The 18013-nt window shown below is 39.4% G+C and overlaps 1 protein-coding gene across 3 annotated transcripts; it reads left to right on the top strand.

Moving 5' to 3' along the window:
- The first annotated feature begins 319 nt into the window (after positions 1-319).
- tom1l2 (target of myb1 like 2 membrane trafficking protein) lies at positions 320-16699 on the top strand. Of its 3 annotated transcripts, none has more exons than XM_061706364.1 (15): positions 320-425; positions 835-919; positions 1401-1479; positions 2214-2363; positions 3780-3914; positions 4006-4152; positions 6306-6422; positions 6526-6659; positions 6744-6795; positions 8966-9134; positions 10292-10418; positions 10868-10949; positions 12209-12268; positions 13655-13691; positions 14569-16699. In XM_061706364.1, exons 1-15 carry the CDS (start codon positions 374-376, stop codon positions 14715-14717), a joined length of 1575 nt encoding a protein of 524 aa, XP_061562348.1. In that variant the 5' UTR covers positions 320-373; the 3' UTR covers positions 14718-16699. The 3 variants fall into 3 exon arrangements, with proteins under 3 accessions (XP_061562348.1, XP_061562349.1, XP_061562350.1); XM_061706366.1 differs by having other exon boundaries at positions 334-425; positions 771-919; XM_061706365.1 differs by lacking the exon at positions 12209-12268.
- The last annotated feature ends 1314 nt before the right edge of the window (positions 16700-18013 follow it).

The raw sequence follows: 18013 nt of genomic DNA, 5'->3' as shown, positions 1-18013 counted from the left end.
TGCTGACAATTTTGGACACGTTTGTCTATTAAATAGATTAAATAGACTCTAGTTCCACGAGAGTCAACATTATCCAGTAAGTACACACAATAAATCAAAAGGTGTTATTGCTCAAAAAATAAATAAACCAATTTTAAAAATGAGAACAAGCGACACTATCATAAACATAAAACAATTTGAGTTTTACTGTGGATTTGGACTTTGGATTATTTACAATCGTCTAGCCTCGATGAGTGAAGTCACGGTTGACCAATCGCACAAAAGGTCAGAGTTTCTCGACCAATGGCATGGCTCTGGGGGTGGGGCATGCTGCATGTTTCCTGATGGAGCAACATCGCGTTTCTCCTAATTGACTTGTTTGTTGACGGCCAAGATGGAGTTCCTTATGGGAAATCCGTACAGTACCCCAGTGGGGCATTGCATTGGTATGTAAGAAGTCGTCACAGAAATGACAATATGAGATTATGTTTTGAAAACGTATCGAATCCGCGGCGATATTGTTAGCGTGCGAGCTAGCACTAGGCTATCGCCAGGGCTCTTTAAAACTATCCCCGTTAGCCGCCTAGCTAACAAGTACTTAACATATGTTGTCGTTGTTAGTGTTACTTGTGACAAAACACTTGAGTTTGTCGTTTTTATTGCTGAGTCTGACGTAGACATCATTTGCAAAGTTATTCGCTCATTCATTGGCATATTGAATGACCGTAGCTAGCCAGTAGTTAGCTAGCCATTAGTCATCACCTCTTATTAACTCTGTTCGTTTTTGACAGGCGCCCTCGCGGTTCTTTTTTCCCCCCTCTTCCCTCTCTCTCTTGCTGTGTACTTATTTTCCAGAAAGAGCAACTGACGGATCCCTACCAAGTGAAGACTGGACGCTTAACATGGAAATATGTGACATTATCAATGAAACAGAAGACGGGTGAGCACACAGAGAAAATCAAGACATTGATCACCTCTCATACTCTTGTCAAGATTATCGCTGCTTTTATCACTTGAAGCCCATCTCTTCCTTTGCAAATATGATTTAAACCAGGCCGCGCTGTTTATCTCCCTATATGGTTAAGCTGTTGCGTGAAGTCAAAAGCTTGTTTGATTAGTGGGTTGTAATTTGTCTTAGATGGGTCAAGCAAATCGCACGGATCTGCATTTCACTTTATAAATAGTCTGCTCAAATCTGCATTTCTTCGTCTCTCTTTATGAGATCAATACCGAATGTAGAACTAGTAGTCAAACAACGCATGAGTTAATTATTTCTGATGCATACGCGTAAACTCCAGCTATGTGAAAATGATTGACTTATGGATCTCTCAATTTTTAAGTTCCTTCCCCATTTAAAAATATGTTTGGTTTATTGTTCAATGCTGGCATTGTTAATTTGTCAGGTGTACCTTTGTGTGCAGGCCAAAGGATGCGATTAGGGCAGTGAAAAAAAGGCTGAATGGCAATAGGAACTACAGGGAAGTCATGCTGGCTTTAACGGTGAGTACAAGCTGAGGAGGACACAATTAAAGTGGACTCCTAAAGGTTGAGCACAATCCATTCCTAGGTCTCTGCTTGGCCTCCCATTTGTTCATGTTTCAAAACACTTTTCCCCAGTATGAAATAAGCAAAACAGTTAATCTGCTTCAAGACTTCGCATAAGCATAAAAAAAAAAAATCACAACTATATGAAACTAAAATAAGGCTCCTCACATGTTCTTACCTTTCCCATAGACAGCGTTTAAGGAAGCAGAGGGAGTCTTGCTGAAGGCATCATTGTGCTTTTTTTTAAATATATATTCTTGTCATACAAGTACTGTTTAAAAATAAATTGATCGCTGTAAAATAAAACTAAACAAACCTATTTACCTTGATCCCGGAAGGTGATTCTCTTCACATTAAGACTAAACACACATCACATGTTGGCTTGATATTATTGATGTTCACTTTGTGTAACTTTTCAAATATTGTACTAAACAACCACGACAGCGTGTGTACACTACCACTCTGTCACAATAAGTTCCATTCCCAGCTCTATGGTTGATCATCATATTAGTCGTACCATTCGCCCGTATCAGTCACTGTATTTACATGTGACTGTCAATGAAAGTGTGGTGCAAAAGGTGTAGTTTTTCCCCATTTTACAGTCACAACAGCGAGAGGACGATAAAGCATATGCTGTACATTTAATAGACAATAGTTTCAACATTTTTTCACCTCTCTGCTTCCATCAGGTGCTGGAGACTTGTGTAAAGAACTGTGGCCACAGGTTTCATGCTCTAGTCACTAGCAGGGACTTTGTCGATGGCGTTCTTGTTAAAATAATCTCTCCTAAAAACAACCCTCCAAACATCGTTCAAGACAAAGTATTGGCCCTCATTCAGGTAAGCTCACAACAAAAGGGGATGTGTGTTGTCTTTGTCTGTTCCACACGTGTGATGGACATACAGCTTTGTTACCTTTTTCATGTGCTGCAATAGAGAATGTGGTTATTTATGATCAAGCCAGTGAATGTGAGGCTAATTGAGATATTCAGAGGTTTTTTATGACAAGTTTATGAGGCTGTGCAGAAGTGGGCAATGTGCAGTCAGATAAAGGAGAGTATCTCTCGGGTTTCACCCAGTGCAGCTCATGTTACCAGGCTCAGCTCAGGTAACCTTGCAATGCTCTTATTTCCACTAGTTGGCCATAGCATGGCGCCAGGAGAGGAGCATAGCAGTGTTTGTCAAGCCAATAGGCTAACAAGTTTGGGGCACTAGGGTTGTGCAACTATTGTTGGCATGTTAACAGATGTTCTTACGCATACCAAGTGCTAATGCTGTTGCAATATTCCTGTTTCCATTACTGTGTGTAGCCGGTGCACACACAAGTAATTGGAGAACCATTCTCTGGTGTTATTTTTTACACCCCATACTTTGTTATTCTGTATGAGCCCCCTTTTCCCACTCTGTCTGGACCCTATAAGATTATATTAACCTTGTAAGGTTAGCAGTAGCTCTTAAATTGTGTTCATAAATTGAATAATCCTAGTCCGCAGAATAATGGAGTAGTGGTGAGCATGTGATGCACAAGCAGCAAATCTGGGCTCCAATCTCTCTTTTTCCAACTGTGTAGAGTTTGCATCTTTTACAGGTAACATGGTTACGTCCCACATCCCCAAAACATGCATGTTAATTTAGGTTAATTAGAAACTGTTAACTTGGCCATCGATTTGAATTTGAGTCACAATGGTTATTTGTCTATATGTGCCTTGTTATTGACTGGCGGCCAGTCCAGGGTGTCCCGTGCCACACAGTTAAATTCGAGCAGGCATTATTATAGTAATAGGAACCTGATTGTGTTTTTGTTTTTAATGTTCTTGGGGCAGCACAGTGGTGTAGTACTGGTTAGCAAGTCTGCCTTACAGTTGAGAGGTCCCAAGTTTGACGGGGTGTCGTTTGCATGTTAATGTGGGATTGATTACCTATACGACCTGCAACTGGTTGGGTGTACCGCCCCTCTTGCCCAAAGTTAACTGAGATATGACGAGCTATTGAAAATGGTACATGTTAAGGTACATACAATCGGAGCTGCCAGACAAGATAAATTGTTGTTCTTTACAATCATGCATTTCTAATTTACTGTGATATTAAAGCAGGATGTGATGTTTTATTTTTCTTGGCCTATGCCTCATACCCTTTTCTAAGGTTTCATGGGAATCAACCAAATAGTTTTTATTTGATCCTGCTAACATCAATCAGTCATGGAAACTTACTTTAACCCACAATTGCACTTAAATCTTGCTTTTTCTGTGACTGCAGGCATGGGCCGATGCTTTCAGGAGCAGTCCAGATCTCACAGGCGTTGTCCAAATCTATGAGGAGCTAAAGAGAAAAGGCATCGAGTTCCCCTTGTCAGACCTGGAGACCCTCTCGCCTATACATACACCTCAGAGGGTAGGAGGGAGGGGGCGGCAGCATCTCACACCACCAGATAATTGTTGGCAAGTGCAGCTAGACAGTCTTCTCATGTGATTTGTCCTATAAGACCGCATCTGCACCGGAGGGAGACTCAACTTTACATAAGTACACCACCCCATCCCAACCTGCGCCACATGCTGTTCCAACGGCCTTCACCACACCTCAAGTTCCAAACATTCAACCCACTGGGGCCATCAACCCAACACCTGAACAGGTACAGTATGCACCATTCAGCATTTTGAACACACTTCCCCAGTGCTATTGAATGAGAAATTGTGTCCAAACCTTTGACTTGTAGAGAAATTACACATACATGTAGTTTCAGTGGATGCAATGTGGCTAAGAAGTGACATTTGGTGTTTAGATTGAAATATTTGTGTCTATTTATTTTTATATTGATCCTAGTAGACTAGTACTAGTATTGTAATAGTTATGTACCGTAAACCCTATTTATTGTGGTTAAGACCAAGCCCCTTCACAAATAGCAAAAAATTGTGAAACACGTTTAAAATGACCTATATTAAAGCTTTAAACTCAAATATACCCCCAGCAATGATGTCAAGACACTTTAAGATCATTTCAAGATCATCTTACAAATTTGCCCTTAAAAATGGCTTACAATTATTTGATCTAAAAAAAAAAATGCATCAGAAGTACGAGGTTGCTGGCATGTATGCCACTGCTTGGCAAGCCATAAAAATTCCAATTACTACTTTCCTATTAGTCATCTGATTGTTTTTGATTCAGTAGTACATATTTACTCTTGTTTTCTTAAATATTTGTGTATTGCAAACAACTCTTTAGCTTTCGTTCGGCACTCGCTGTATGTTATGTTGAGCAGTGAGCCTTTACCGGTTGATGCTGCCAGTAGTGATCCAGACATTTCTCTGTACCATCGTGAGACATTTACCACCCTGCTTTCTCCGAAATCAACCCCACACGTTGTCAAGCCAGCCAGTTATCAGCTGGGGGACAACACTAGCTACTCTTTCGTAAAAGCACTTCAGAAGGATCAGGGCATTTTGAAGCATGTTAGGTAGGGTTCATCATCATTTGAATTTGAGCGATTCCGGTCCCGATTCCTCATTTCGATGCCAGTTCCAAACGATTCTCTATTCCGATTCTTTTAGGAGGCTGGGTCCAAAATGTTTGCATGGTTTCAATAAAGGGTGTCCAAATTGTGAACATAAATTTTCTTACCCGCCCGCAGCATAAATTAAAATGAGCATTTGACTCGAGGTTCTTTGTAACCAGTATCAATATCAAACCTATGAAATAAAAGGCAATGTGTGTGGAACTAACCCAATTGACTTAAAATGCATTAATTATCAGCTAAAAGTTAAATATAGCATTGTAACAATAGTTATTTGCGACTGTTTTATCATGTCAAATTTATGTGAAAGTTATAATTTTACTTCCTGTTTTAAGTGTGTAGCCTTTTATTTTGAAGAGTTCGCACCGAAACTCAGCATTTTGTTATGAAAAATAACTTCACACGACACCGGTAAAAATGAAAGTAAAACAAAAAATTGTAATGAATGGAGCTAAATGGTCTGTAAAGCGTCGATTCCTTTTTGTCCCAATTCATTGTGATGTAAAGTTGCTAGTTTGAACTTTTGGTGAGGTTTTAGCTCAATGTTAAGCTTGTAATGCGACTGTTTCTACTTTCTTTCCAGTAGGGTAATTTATATATATTTTTTGTGTCTGTCATCAGCTCTTACGTTGGTTTGAAGACTAAAACGCTAAAAACCATCAGTGCAAGAGTGCAACCCACCGTTCAACTTGTTAGCTGGCTCAATGTTGGCATAGACGTATTTTATTGTTTCACTCACCCAATTGACTGAAGTTCTGCGCGGTGTAGGCTGAGGCTCGGAGCGAGAGGGAGCGCGTCAGACTTCTACACATTGTGAAAGCCTCCTTTGCACAAAATAATCTTAATCCAGGTGTTGCACTGAAGTTACTGGTCATTTATTTTAACATAGTTAATTAAGACACACTTTTGTTCGCCACTGCCTTTGGGTACAAGCACGTCTTCGTGCGTGTTCTTCTTCATTGGTTTTTGCCACTTCTTCTTCGGGGTTGGTGGACCGTAGGGATTGAAACTGGGGGAACTGATTTTGGGGGAACCGGAATGTTAAACCTGGTTCCAATTGGTTCTCGTTTCTCGATGGCCAACCCTAATGTTAGGGTGTTCCAGAAAGACCTAAACAATACGCGAATAGGTGCAAATTGGTGCAATTTTCAGCAAATGGTAGAAATAGAAACATTTGCGAGTAGATTAGTTCACGATTGAATGACAATTTGCAGATCGACGAGGTTTCAGTCGTGTACTATTTCTCAATCCAGTTGCTTTCATTTCCGTGTCAGATTTGCAGACTGCGCAGCGAGTTGGATGTTGTGCGAGGGAACACTAAAGTCATGTCTGAGATGTTGACTGAAATGGTCCCGGCACAGGAGGACACTTCTGACTATGAGTTACTACAGGCAAGGAGCAACTCCTATCTGAGTTTTTGTGTACTGTGTGTGTTTCAAAATGCTTCTGGGTATGTGCCTTATTAGCATGTACTCTTAACTGTGTGTATTTCAGGAGCTGAACAGGACGTGCAGAGCCATGCAGCAGAGGATAGTGGAGCTCATATCCTGTGTCTCCAACGAGGCAGTTACTGAGGAGCTGCTGCACGTAAACGATGACCTCAATAACATCTTCTTGCGCTACGAAAGGTGAGAACACTTATTCAATGTCAGCAGCTGCACACGGAACTGACCCGTCAGCGTCCATGCGCCAATGTCCTTTCTGTGCTTCAGATACGAGCGGTTCAGATCTGGAAGGTCTACAGCTCAGAATGTCAACAATGGGGTGAGTCAGTACTTCAGGTCGGGGGGAAACATGTCCATTGTCTGTCTGTTATTCAGAGCTACTGTTACACCCACGGCTGCATGACGTCTCCATTCTTCGACATCACAGCAGTTTCCATCTGGTGCGCCTGAATGTTGTTAGCCGTCTTCACAATGTCTGATCTGTGTGCTGTCGTTCACTGATTTTCATGCCTAATTAACTGGAAACTCAACAAACTTGTATTATCTAGATTCATTAAACACACAGGAAAATACTATTTAGAAGGCCAATTCCCAAGTGATTTTTCTTCTTATTTAATATTCTAATTTCTTGAGATGGTGAAGTTGGAGTTTTTGTTAGCTATAAGCTATAATCATCAATATAATATAAAAACATTAAATCTTATACTGTGTTTTGAATCTGTATGAGTTTCACTTTTTTAATTGAACAACTAAAATAAGATTTTCCACTGTATTCTAATTCATTGATATGCACCTTTATAGTTAACAATAAATAAAAACGTAACACCTAACATGCTCGAGACTGAGACCAAATTGGTCGCATATGTGACCTTTTTTTTTTTTTTTTTTTTTTAACTTGTGCGATTAAAAATGTCATCTTGTTGCACTTGTGCGAGTGCATGTTTTAATGGTTGAAAGTCTCCTTTTTTACCCTATGCATTCTCCTGAACGCTCCCAGAGAGAGAGAGAGAGAGAGAGAGAGAAAAAAACATCTTATTGTTATGAATTCCAATATTAGGAGGGCGTGTGTGTGTGTTGGGAGGCTACACTAACTGCAAAGTTTGCCTGCTTAATTTGTCTGTCATTTTCATTTTACTCATTAAAACACAGAGTCGTGCAAAGGTTTTAATAACTTTGTTAAGAAGCTAACAAATCTATCTATCTATCTATACTTATGCAATCGTTTTAAATGTATAGCAATCATTTGGTCGTGGTATTGCTCAAAATTAAGTGGTTTTCTCGAGGGAAGAAGGTTAGGAACCCTCATTATAAAAACTGGCCCCTCTGAGTCAAACAAATGATCAAATAAAAGTAAAGCCTTGTTTTTTTTTGTTTTTTTTTTTTCATTTAATTGACCTGTTTTGTCTGCCACTGCTTGACAAACTTCTTGTTCACAGTAAAATATTTTGCAAATATCTCAAGTCACTGTCAATCTTTTCTTCATGTGAAACTATGGTATGCCGTCATGCTGTTGCTCCTCCAAAAATTATGCAAAGCATATCATGTGCTGGTGCGACCAACTTTTTCCAGTTGGTCGCACCAGTGCTACTAGTGCAAAAGTTAGTGTGGAGCCCAGTCTAAGGACATAACACCAATTGCAGTGCACAGGGTTAATTTCTGCATTATTTGTGTTCAGTATAGATTTAGTTTTTATCTACGGACATTCTCAAAAAGACATTTAGCCGCTTCTTTGTTGGGTTTCCTTTGAATTTAGGCACTGTATACGTTGCAGTGTCACTGTCACCTTTTAGGCATGTAACTGTCTCTTTTTTTCTGGTCTTTTCTGTTCCTCTGTTTCTGTGGCTAGCTGAGACAGGCAAGTACGAAACCGATCTCGGCCTCCCTAAAAGATCAGTACCCTGTAGTAGTCTGACCCCACGTGGACTTTCGAAACCTGGTTGAATATGTGGGGCTTCCACCCCGTACGGCATGTCTTGTCTTGTCTATGCAGCCTCAACCAGTCAATGACTCGGAACAAAGATAGTGTTAGATGGCAAAATATTACGAAAAATAAATCTGTTTGTCTGACGGTCATGATGTCAAGTAAGAATGTGCCCCCATCCTCATACAGACCTTAAGAATCCTCTACCCTGTTCTTCTCCCTTTTTTTTTTTTTTTTTTTTCCTCCCCTCCTTCTTAAGGGGATATTTATACACTTTTATGAGAGGGGAAAAAAGCCCTTGTGGTACATGTATGTAAAGTCCCTCTTACCAAAATCAGCTTGAAGTAAAAGTGTACAACCCCTTAAGAAATGTTTTTTTAAAGACATTTTCATGCTCTCCTGAAGCTTATCAGCTAGATTGTTTTTCTTGTGTTTCATAACATCATCACCTGTTTATTAGTTGTGACAGTGTCGATCCCACGGTGCAAACATACTACACATTAAGAAGTCCAATCAGTTTTAGAGTTGATGCATTTGTTCACAATTATGTTTCTGCTTTTCCCACCAGGTCTTAAGTGAAGCGACAGCGGACAACCTCATAGATCTGGGTCCCGCCTCACCAGCGGTGGTCAGCAACATGCCCAACGCAGCTCCAACCAGCTTACCTCCGAGCATCACTGCCACCACTGGGAGAGCATCCTCTCCAGCCACCTTGGCCTCTCGCCTGGCTGGACTAGGTACGTCTACGACACTAAACCCCCTCGACAGGGCTCTGTTCCTATCCCCGCCAGTCGCAAGGAAACATGAGTAATTGATACCCCATGAGTAATTGATAGCCCCCCATAAAAATGTTCATAATTGCATATACTTATAGTTTTAAAAATGTTTATAATAGCATGTACAGTAATCCCTCACTATATTGTGCTTCATTTATTGCAGATTCATTGCGTCAGTGCAAGGTCAGTGTAGTGCAGTTACTCGCCTCCACATCTTTGATACAGTCAGCTTTATAGGCTAATTGAGTTAAATGTGGCAGCAATGACTCACGGAAGATCGACTGGGCTCTTGTTCTTAGCAGAAAAAGAAACCTTACTGATTATATGCAACTCATACATTTGGTAAATCACCAAATGTCTAAAAAGTGACTGTTTAAAACACAAGCCACAGTCAGAGTTTTATGAAATAAATTCACTAATACTAACCTTAGCCCGACAAATAGCTAATGCACACACTCATAACAATATCAACAGCAAGAAATGCAAGTAAAGAGCAATGTTTTACATTGATTTTCTACAACTACAGTACTGTAGTTTAAAACATCACCACAGAGAGTTCTAGGTATCCATAATGCATTTTTCTGACTATAGTGCCGGACTGTAAGTGTGAGGATGTAGTTTAAATGGGTACGTCAGGAAATCGCCTGTTCAAACGATGTCACATGGACTGTTGTTCATGTCACACAAGCAGGGCATGCTAAATAGGCACGTACTCATGTTGTGCATGTGGATGGCAACCCGAGTGGACAAATAAAATACCTGATAAACAAGGGTTTACCATACTGCTAACTATGATCCAAAAATAAGTTTGAATTAATATTCAACAATCGACATTACCCTTAAATGTAAGTGGTTTGCAGTTTTTTTGATTGTGCGTTTACATGGACATGTCGTGAAGACTGTAACTAACAACCCAGGTTAAATTTAGCTCCTCCCAGACATACAAGGCTTGGATTTAAAATGTAAAATATCTAGTCTAATATATAGTATTTGGAATGAGTTGACTCTTTTGAAAAACAAAACTTGCATAGGGTATGTATGAATTATCTTTAAATGTGGGCTGTGCAAGTTGATTGTGTGTAGTAGTAAGCTGTACGGTGTGTTTATGTTTTGTGCAGATGTTGGCGCCGACAGTGTGAGCAGCACCCTAAGCTCTTTATCCAGCTGCAAGCCTCCACCTTCCCAGGACGAATTTGACGTGTTTGCCCAAACTAGGACTGGATCCCTCCCTGAACCTAAAGCGATGTAAGGCCATCACAACAAACAATGAATTAGCCGAGGAACTATTCTCTCAAACTTTACATGGCACGTGTCTTTAAATGAGGGTCTCCAACCAGCTGTCCATGGATCATTTGATACCAGGCTGCACAGAAAGACTGTAAACGTTATTTTGAGAGTCTGAAAGGTTTATTTTGAAAATCAGTTGCATCCACCTGTGATTCTGTTCACGTTAAACTACTTGTTTCAATCATGTGATATGGTAATAATAAAGTAAACCCACATGATAGTAAAAATGTCTTTCGAGAGCCTCTTCGGGAAAAGGCCAAATGATGAGGCTGAAGAAAAAGCGCCTATAACTTCCACGAAAAAGAGAGCTGTATTCAGGAAACTGTGGAACAAACAAAGGTCGGGACAGCTGCTTTAAATGACACAAAAACACACCTTTATTGCATCATATCTCCTTCCTTTCTCAGGACTCAAGCAGAGGACAGCCATGCTGCTGCAGCTGCTGCTCTTCCTCCCACTCTGGATGTCCAACAGCCGCATGCAGCAGCGGTGAGTCTCAGTGAAAAACACTGTCAGGGTTGTGTGTGAGTCTGCAACCTGTAGCAAAAACTGGCAGATGCCAATTTTTAACAGAATAATAAAAAATCATGTAAATAATTGCTTGTTATTTTAAATGGTGTCATCACTAAACAAGTAGGGCTGGGTGATTAATTGATGTTATTTATTTATTCTTTCTTTATTTAACCACCCACCTACCTACCTACAGAGGGGAGCTAGTTTACAAAAGGACAGGCAGTGTTGCAAAGTTGGCAACTGTTCGGACCCCTTTAGCAATTATTTTTCAAAAAAGTGACACGCAACTTCAATTCCCGCTAAAAAACGGACATGAGCAGAATCATTTTCTCACTTTGTTTTCTGTAACAAGAAAAGAGCCTGGCAGACGGCAATCATGAAGTCAATCATGCTGAGCATTGCCAAACGTGGTGCTATTTTTTATTTTATTTTTTTATGTGCTTCCATGGGTAAAATATTTTGCTGCAGTCACCTTGCCTCACCTCTCTTTGACAAGCCATATGGCTCAGTTGCGACATGCAGTTTGACGGCTCATTTTATGTTGTTAAATGATCATATTTTAAGACTGTTTTTTTCCTTGTTTTCACATTATCTCTAAATAAAAATATATACATTTCTATTAGTAAATGCTTGGGGGTGGAGAAGCTGTTTCAAATCTTATCAGGAGAAATAAAGCTGATCTCAGAAGGGGGGGGACAAAACGCAAAACTTGTTTTGAATAATGCCATTTTCATTTGCCTTTCCTATAAGCAAATGAAAAATCGAAAATCTGATTTTTGTGTGTGAGAGAGAGAGAGAGAGAGAGAGAGAGAGAGAAATCGAATTTTATTTTAAGGCCAAATCACCCAGCCCTATGAACAAGATGGCCTTAAACTAGGTCTTAGGATGTTCTCCAGTTGTGTAGCCACTAAACACAAATTGAAATGACAGTTATAATTGCTGCTGTTAACCTGTTTTTCCTCATACAATAAGCAGATATGGAATGAAAAACTTTGTTTGAATTCTTAAATATGCCAAGGTATTAAAAGCGCTTGCTTGAATTGTAGTCACTATGGTTTTGTGATAAGCCACTACCCCAACTTTTTTCATCCCTATTTTAATTTTTTTTTTAAGTTGCATTAAGTGCATACCAATTAAATCATATTCACTTTTGTGTTTTGGGGCTTGATTTTGTTTTCTTTTGTGGCTTTGCTGCCCCAATGGCCACCCACGGTCATTATGATCTCGCCCTCTAGTGTGTCGGAGGCCAGTCCTCTGTCATGGATGACATAGAGGAATGGCTAAGTACTGATGTGGTGAGCCTATCATGATTTTTGTTTTCATTTTGTGTTATTTCTTTCCTTTTTTCCATTCTGTTTTATCCTTTGTCCTCTTATTTTTAGTAATATAATCCACTCGCACTTCAATTTTTCCTCTGATCGTTTCATTTTAACATCCTAGATTACTTTGCTAACACTTTTTTGGGAACCAGTGGTCATTAACATGGCAGCATATTGTACAAATGAGCATCAAGTAAACTGTGACTGCAACTATCAGCTCTCAGGAATGCAACGATTTTGATATTGACTCGTTCAAATTATGCCCCATTTTTTTGTAATATCATAAATCTTGAACAAAAACTATTTTAATCATATCAGTCATTTTGCTCAGTTGTATTGTCCCCCCCCAAGACTTACACATTCTTGAAAAACAATGACTTTATTCTTCTGAAATTTAATTTTCCTCTATTATTGAGTTTTTTATTCTGATGACTTAAAAAAAGATGACCTTTTCTTCTGACATGACAATTTTTCTATTATTGGGTCTTTATTCCCACAATAACTTTTTTCTTAAAAAAATTTAACCTTACCACAATTTTATTCTCCATAGTTTTACTGAAAAAATTAACTTAACATTTTTTTACATTTTTGCATCATATTGCTTATTCATTCTAATACCTTTTTACATATTTCTTAAAAATTATTGCTTTATTCTCATGACATGTTTTTGTCTTATTGGGGCTTCCTCTCCAGACCTTTTTCCAATGAAAAAGATGACTTTATTTTTGTAACTTTTTGCACAATTTTATACTCGATAGGATTGTTTTCTCAAACAAATACAACAATTATAACATTAAAAATTTATTCTTGTAATATTGCACATTAAAAAAGTGTACTTCATTCTTGGGACAATACATTCTTATATTAATATTGCTTTATTTGCATATGATTATTTTTTTTTTTTTACATTACTGCTGTTTTGTAATATTACTTCATCCTCCTAACATCATGCCGTTTCTTGTAATTTCAATTTTATTTCCCTTGAATGTGGACCATATACTAATGCTCTATTATTACAAACATAATTCCAAACCATATGCATCTGCTTTTACACAGTTTCTGCTCATGCTCATTTTACACAAATCTGCAATCCTGTCATGCCTTGAATATTGCCAACTGTGTGTTTGTGGTTATTTAATTCTCTTAATGCACATTGGTGTCGTTTTTAACTAACACTACTTTTGGTTGATTGCTAATCGACTGGCAAGAGGGTCTTTCTCAGTATGATATCATAATAAGACCTAATTGGTGAGATGTTAATTCATAAAGAATGCTTGCATGTTGCCTCTGGGGGTGCTTCCATTATGAACGGGAGTGTGTTTCCAGTGTTATCACTTGTAAAACCTTGTCTTCCATCTACAGAAAGGAGACGAAGGTGAGGAGGGTGTGACAAGTGAAGGTAAGTACAGTACAGTGAACTTCGGTTTATTGCAGAGAATACCCGCCTGCAACAGGTGAAAACCAGTTTTTTATATATAGCGAGAGAGAGACCATGTAAAAACTTTTTAAAACACGCACTTTCAACTCATTTGAACATTTTAAGTAAAACATACTTTTTAAAGTATTCCTTATTGCCTGTTCTCACTCTCGCATAGTTCTCAAACAAAGATCCCAAGTGTGCTTGCTTCAAGCTGTTGTTTTCACTCCTAGTGGACGTTAACTGTAAAACTGACTCATAAAACGCCACAAATTAAAATACATTTAAACACCTTAATGTTTAACCAACCCCAATTTTGTCTAACAAAAGTCCGTTAGCTTAATGCTGACAATGTGAAACGCCATAGAAGGGCTAACAGAAAATACCATAGATGTTTCTGTAATTGGGTTTCCCCTAGTGGTGCGTGAAAGAATCTCTGCCTAGGTGCAGTTCAGTTGTATTTATTTTTTAAGGCCAATCCTTCATATTTAATATTTAATACCCGTTTTTAGACTTTTATTTAGATCAGATTTTTTTTGCTAACTTTTATGTGCAATACATTTTAAGTGAAAAACTATTTAAGTGCAGTTTTTCATTTTCCTATACAGAATTTAAATGCATTGTTAATGTTCAAACTGGGCATGTTACAATGGCTTACGATAATACTAATTATGCTTTTTAAGAATTAAACCTCAGTGTTTTTTTTTGTTTTGTTTTTTAAATCAATAACATTTTGAAGGCCTACTACACTGCTGTATTTTAATGGTGGTACTTGGAGAGTAAGTCTTTTTTGAGGTGGGACTAAAAGTTTGAGAACGACTGTCTTATTATTTTTTTTTGCTTGCTTGTATGATCGCAGAGTTTGACAAGTTCCTGGAGGAACGAGCCAAAGCCGCAGAAATGGTCCCCAGCCTGCCATCTCCTCCAAGTGCTGAGCCCGGCGCTGCGCAGGGAACCCCAAGCCGCAAGAAGCCGGACAGACCGGAGGACGCTTTGTTTGCCATGTAGACCAAAACACATCAAGTAACACTATTTAGATCCACTGCAGTGGTATAACTTCATTGAAAGGGAATCTGTACGTCTACGCGGGAAGAACTTAACTGAAGGTTCTATTTTCATATGTTAAAAAAAGGGATGAATGGCATGAAATGACAGCGGGGTGTGTGCGTCTTCATGCTTGCATGTAGACTTAAATGGGTTGCCCCCCCCAAAAAAACCTCCCAGCATGCATCATTACACACGATTAGTCAGTTATGTTTTGTTACTAAACCCTCCGGTTTGGTTTTGCTGTCCTGAGCATCCATACGGCAATATTATTTTTCCGTTCAGTCCCGCTGCAAGTAGGCATAAGTTCAAGTGTAAATGTGTAAATGACTAATGTTCCTTTTCGTGTATATTCCAAGTGAAGTATGTTTGAGAGAAATGTAATATACAGTAGAATTGTAGGGGGAAAGGGAGGGCTGATGAGCTCGCATTTCCTGGCTGCTGTATGATTAGGGATGCGCTGCACAAGCAAAGGGAACCTCATGATGTAATGCGCTTAAAACAAGTGAGTTTAGTTTGGCATAGTTGTACACAGTAATGTGTTTTATTTGGGGTCCAATCTGCCTTTTTTGTGTTGTAGTTTTCAAACTGCCCTTATTGACTACGTATGTGTTGAAGTTTCTTTGGCTTAGGTCTTGTTTGCGTGATCACCTTAATGCTGAGAAAATAATTTGTGGGCTGTTTTTCTTCTTCTTTAGTTCAAAGGACCAAATGTGTTATTTCCCTTGGATACAGAAAGAACGCCTTCAACACACGGTTATATCATTCTCATCCCTTTCATGCTGTTTGCACATTATTAGTGTGCGCTTCCTGTAGGCTGACATCTTGAGAAAAGATTCTGACCTTTGCAGCGCCACTATTTGTTCCCCAGAAATGAGCTCAGGCGCTACAAATGAGACCTTTTACTTTCTTGACTGGAGTAAACTTGTTCCAGGAGCTGAGCGCAAAAGCGTGCACTTTGACAGCGGCGTGGCATTTGAACTTGTACTTTATGTAAATCAGCTGAGGGAGGAGCACTCGGATGTAAGTAATTATAGAGTTTGGGAGTGTAAAAATAACTTATTGGTAATTGTCCTCCCCGCTCCCCTTCACATGAGTATTTTAAATGGTTTTATTGCATTAAAGGAATATATGGGGAAAAGCTCTATGTAGGGACAATTGGTTTATTTTTGTGGCTTTTTATGGAGTCTAGATATGTTTTATACATTGATGCTGGCTGATGTAGTGTGTGTTATTGGTTCTGTTTGTGTTCCTGTGGGTCGAATGTAAACACACAAAGCGTCACCTGTCATCCAGTCAAGAAGGATTCCTCTTTATTTTTAGATTTACTGGCGCATCCTCTCTCCTTCCAAAATTTTACATCTATGTCGACTGAATAGACACATAGTAGTGTCAGAAATGTTCCAGGACATGTGCCACAAAAAATGTACAGTGGACCCCCCTAGCCGGACCCTGAAAATTAGCCAATAAGCGTTTTTAGGGTTCATCGAGGGGACCTATTTCTTAGATGTGGACAACATCCCGATGGCCGTGACAATGGAGCTGTGGAGGATCCCGGAAGAATCCTTCCAGGATTACATGCATGTGTGGCAGAGAAGACTGGGAACGTGCGATAGGCTCCAGGGTGATTACTTCAAAGTGGAAAACTTGGTTTGGGTTTGAAATGCATCTTTTGCGACGCCAGTCCTGGAGGTTTTCTGACACACCTGGTATATTGTCGATGTCCTGTATGCCTCTTGTTTAGTCCGTTAATGCCAGTGTGTCCTCTTTATTGTCCATGTGTAACTGGATCTCAGCACACGGAACAGTCCAGCTCCCTCAGAGGAACTTTGTTTCTTTGTGATCACTGGGCACTTGAGTGGACAGATGCTGATGTGTGTGTGATTTTCTGTCTGTGTTGTTTGACTTCTGCATGAACTAAATAAAACTTTTAGCAGTGTGACATACTCCCAAGTTTATGTTTGTTTGTTTTTGATGAGCCAAGCTAATGAAGCTGACCTGTAGTAAACTCTTGTCATTCATACCCCTCTTCGGCCCCACTATGGCGCTCTGGAGGGGGCCCCACACCAGGGGCTTCCCAATTGGTCGCCTGGAATCGCCTCATCCTGCAATGTGGGGCCCCACTCATTCGGCCTTCATTTCTGGAGGGATTTCCCCCCCGCCCCGGTCAAAATGAAAAGCGGGGTGTTTTAGGAAAGCACCAGAACACTGATCCACAACTGGAGTTCCTGCACAGTTTGGTGGATCGTGAGCAGAAAAGGTAACTTGTTTATGTTTTTGACAATGGTAACTGGTAAATGGTAAAATGGTTAAAAACAGTGTAACACATTGTAAATGAGATCTTTTGTTATGTATGTTGTTATTACACTCACGCTATTATTGAACCGACTAGTGAAGGTGACAACCAGTCATATAATTGACTTAATGTTGTTATTCAAGACCATTTAGTAAAAGTATGCCCAAAACAAAAACAAAAATACAAGCAACGTATTAGTGATGTGGTGGAGAGTGAATAATCACTTATGGATTCTTGCAGAATGATTTTCATGGAGGTTTGAGTGCTCAACGTGTTCTCCTCGGTGAAGCGTTCACTCCTTGCTTACCAGCGCCCCCTGGCGGTAGGATAGAGGTGCTAACAACTACTTCACAGTAATGTCACCCGACCCCAGGTGTGAGGTACTCAACTGTGGCCAGAGCTGTGGTGCATTGTAGTTTCATTGCATGTAAATTCCTCACAAAAGTGCAATGTTCCTGCTGTGCGACACAGAACTTGGTTATAATGCAACTCAGAGTATCATTCAGTGCGATTCACCACCTCTGGATTGCTTATCAAGCTGCTTGCTATTAAACTGCATAAATTATTGCAATATAGTAAACAAACCATTGCATTTATTTTACATTTTGCACATTTAACGCTAGGAAATAACTTCAGACTATTATATTACGAGAGAGGTTTTTTTTCCACTCAGCACAATGGTTTTTCTGAACCCAAATATGCTGTTTCTTTTCATGATCACATGTATTCAGGATGTATGTTGTAAAGGTATTTGTACTGCTATGCAACTAACTGCTCAATATTTGAATCAGGATGTGACCTCATTAAAACCTTTGAACACTACTTTGTCAAATGGAAGTTGGAGTCAACTTAATTTCTTCTAACATGCAACTACACAGAGAATACAACCAATTGCAGGTTTTGCATTCATTTTGAAAAAAGGTTTCTCATAATTTAGCCAAACGAGAGAGGTAAAAATAGGACG

This window comes from Phycodurus eques, chromosome 19, assembly GCF_024500275.1.
Source record: "Phycodurus eques isolate BA_2022a chromosome 19, UOR_Pequ_1.1, whole genome shotgun sequence".
NCBI lineage: Eukaryota > Metazoa > Chordata > Actinopteri > Syngnathiformes > Syngnathidae > Phycodurus > Phycodurus eques.
The sequence above is the reverse complement of the archived record's forward strand: the minus strand, read 5'-3'. Positions and strand labels throughout refer to the sequence as shown.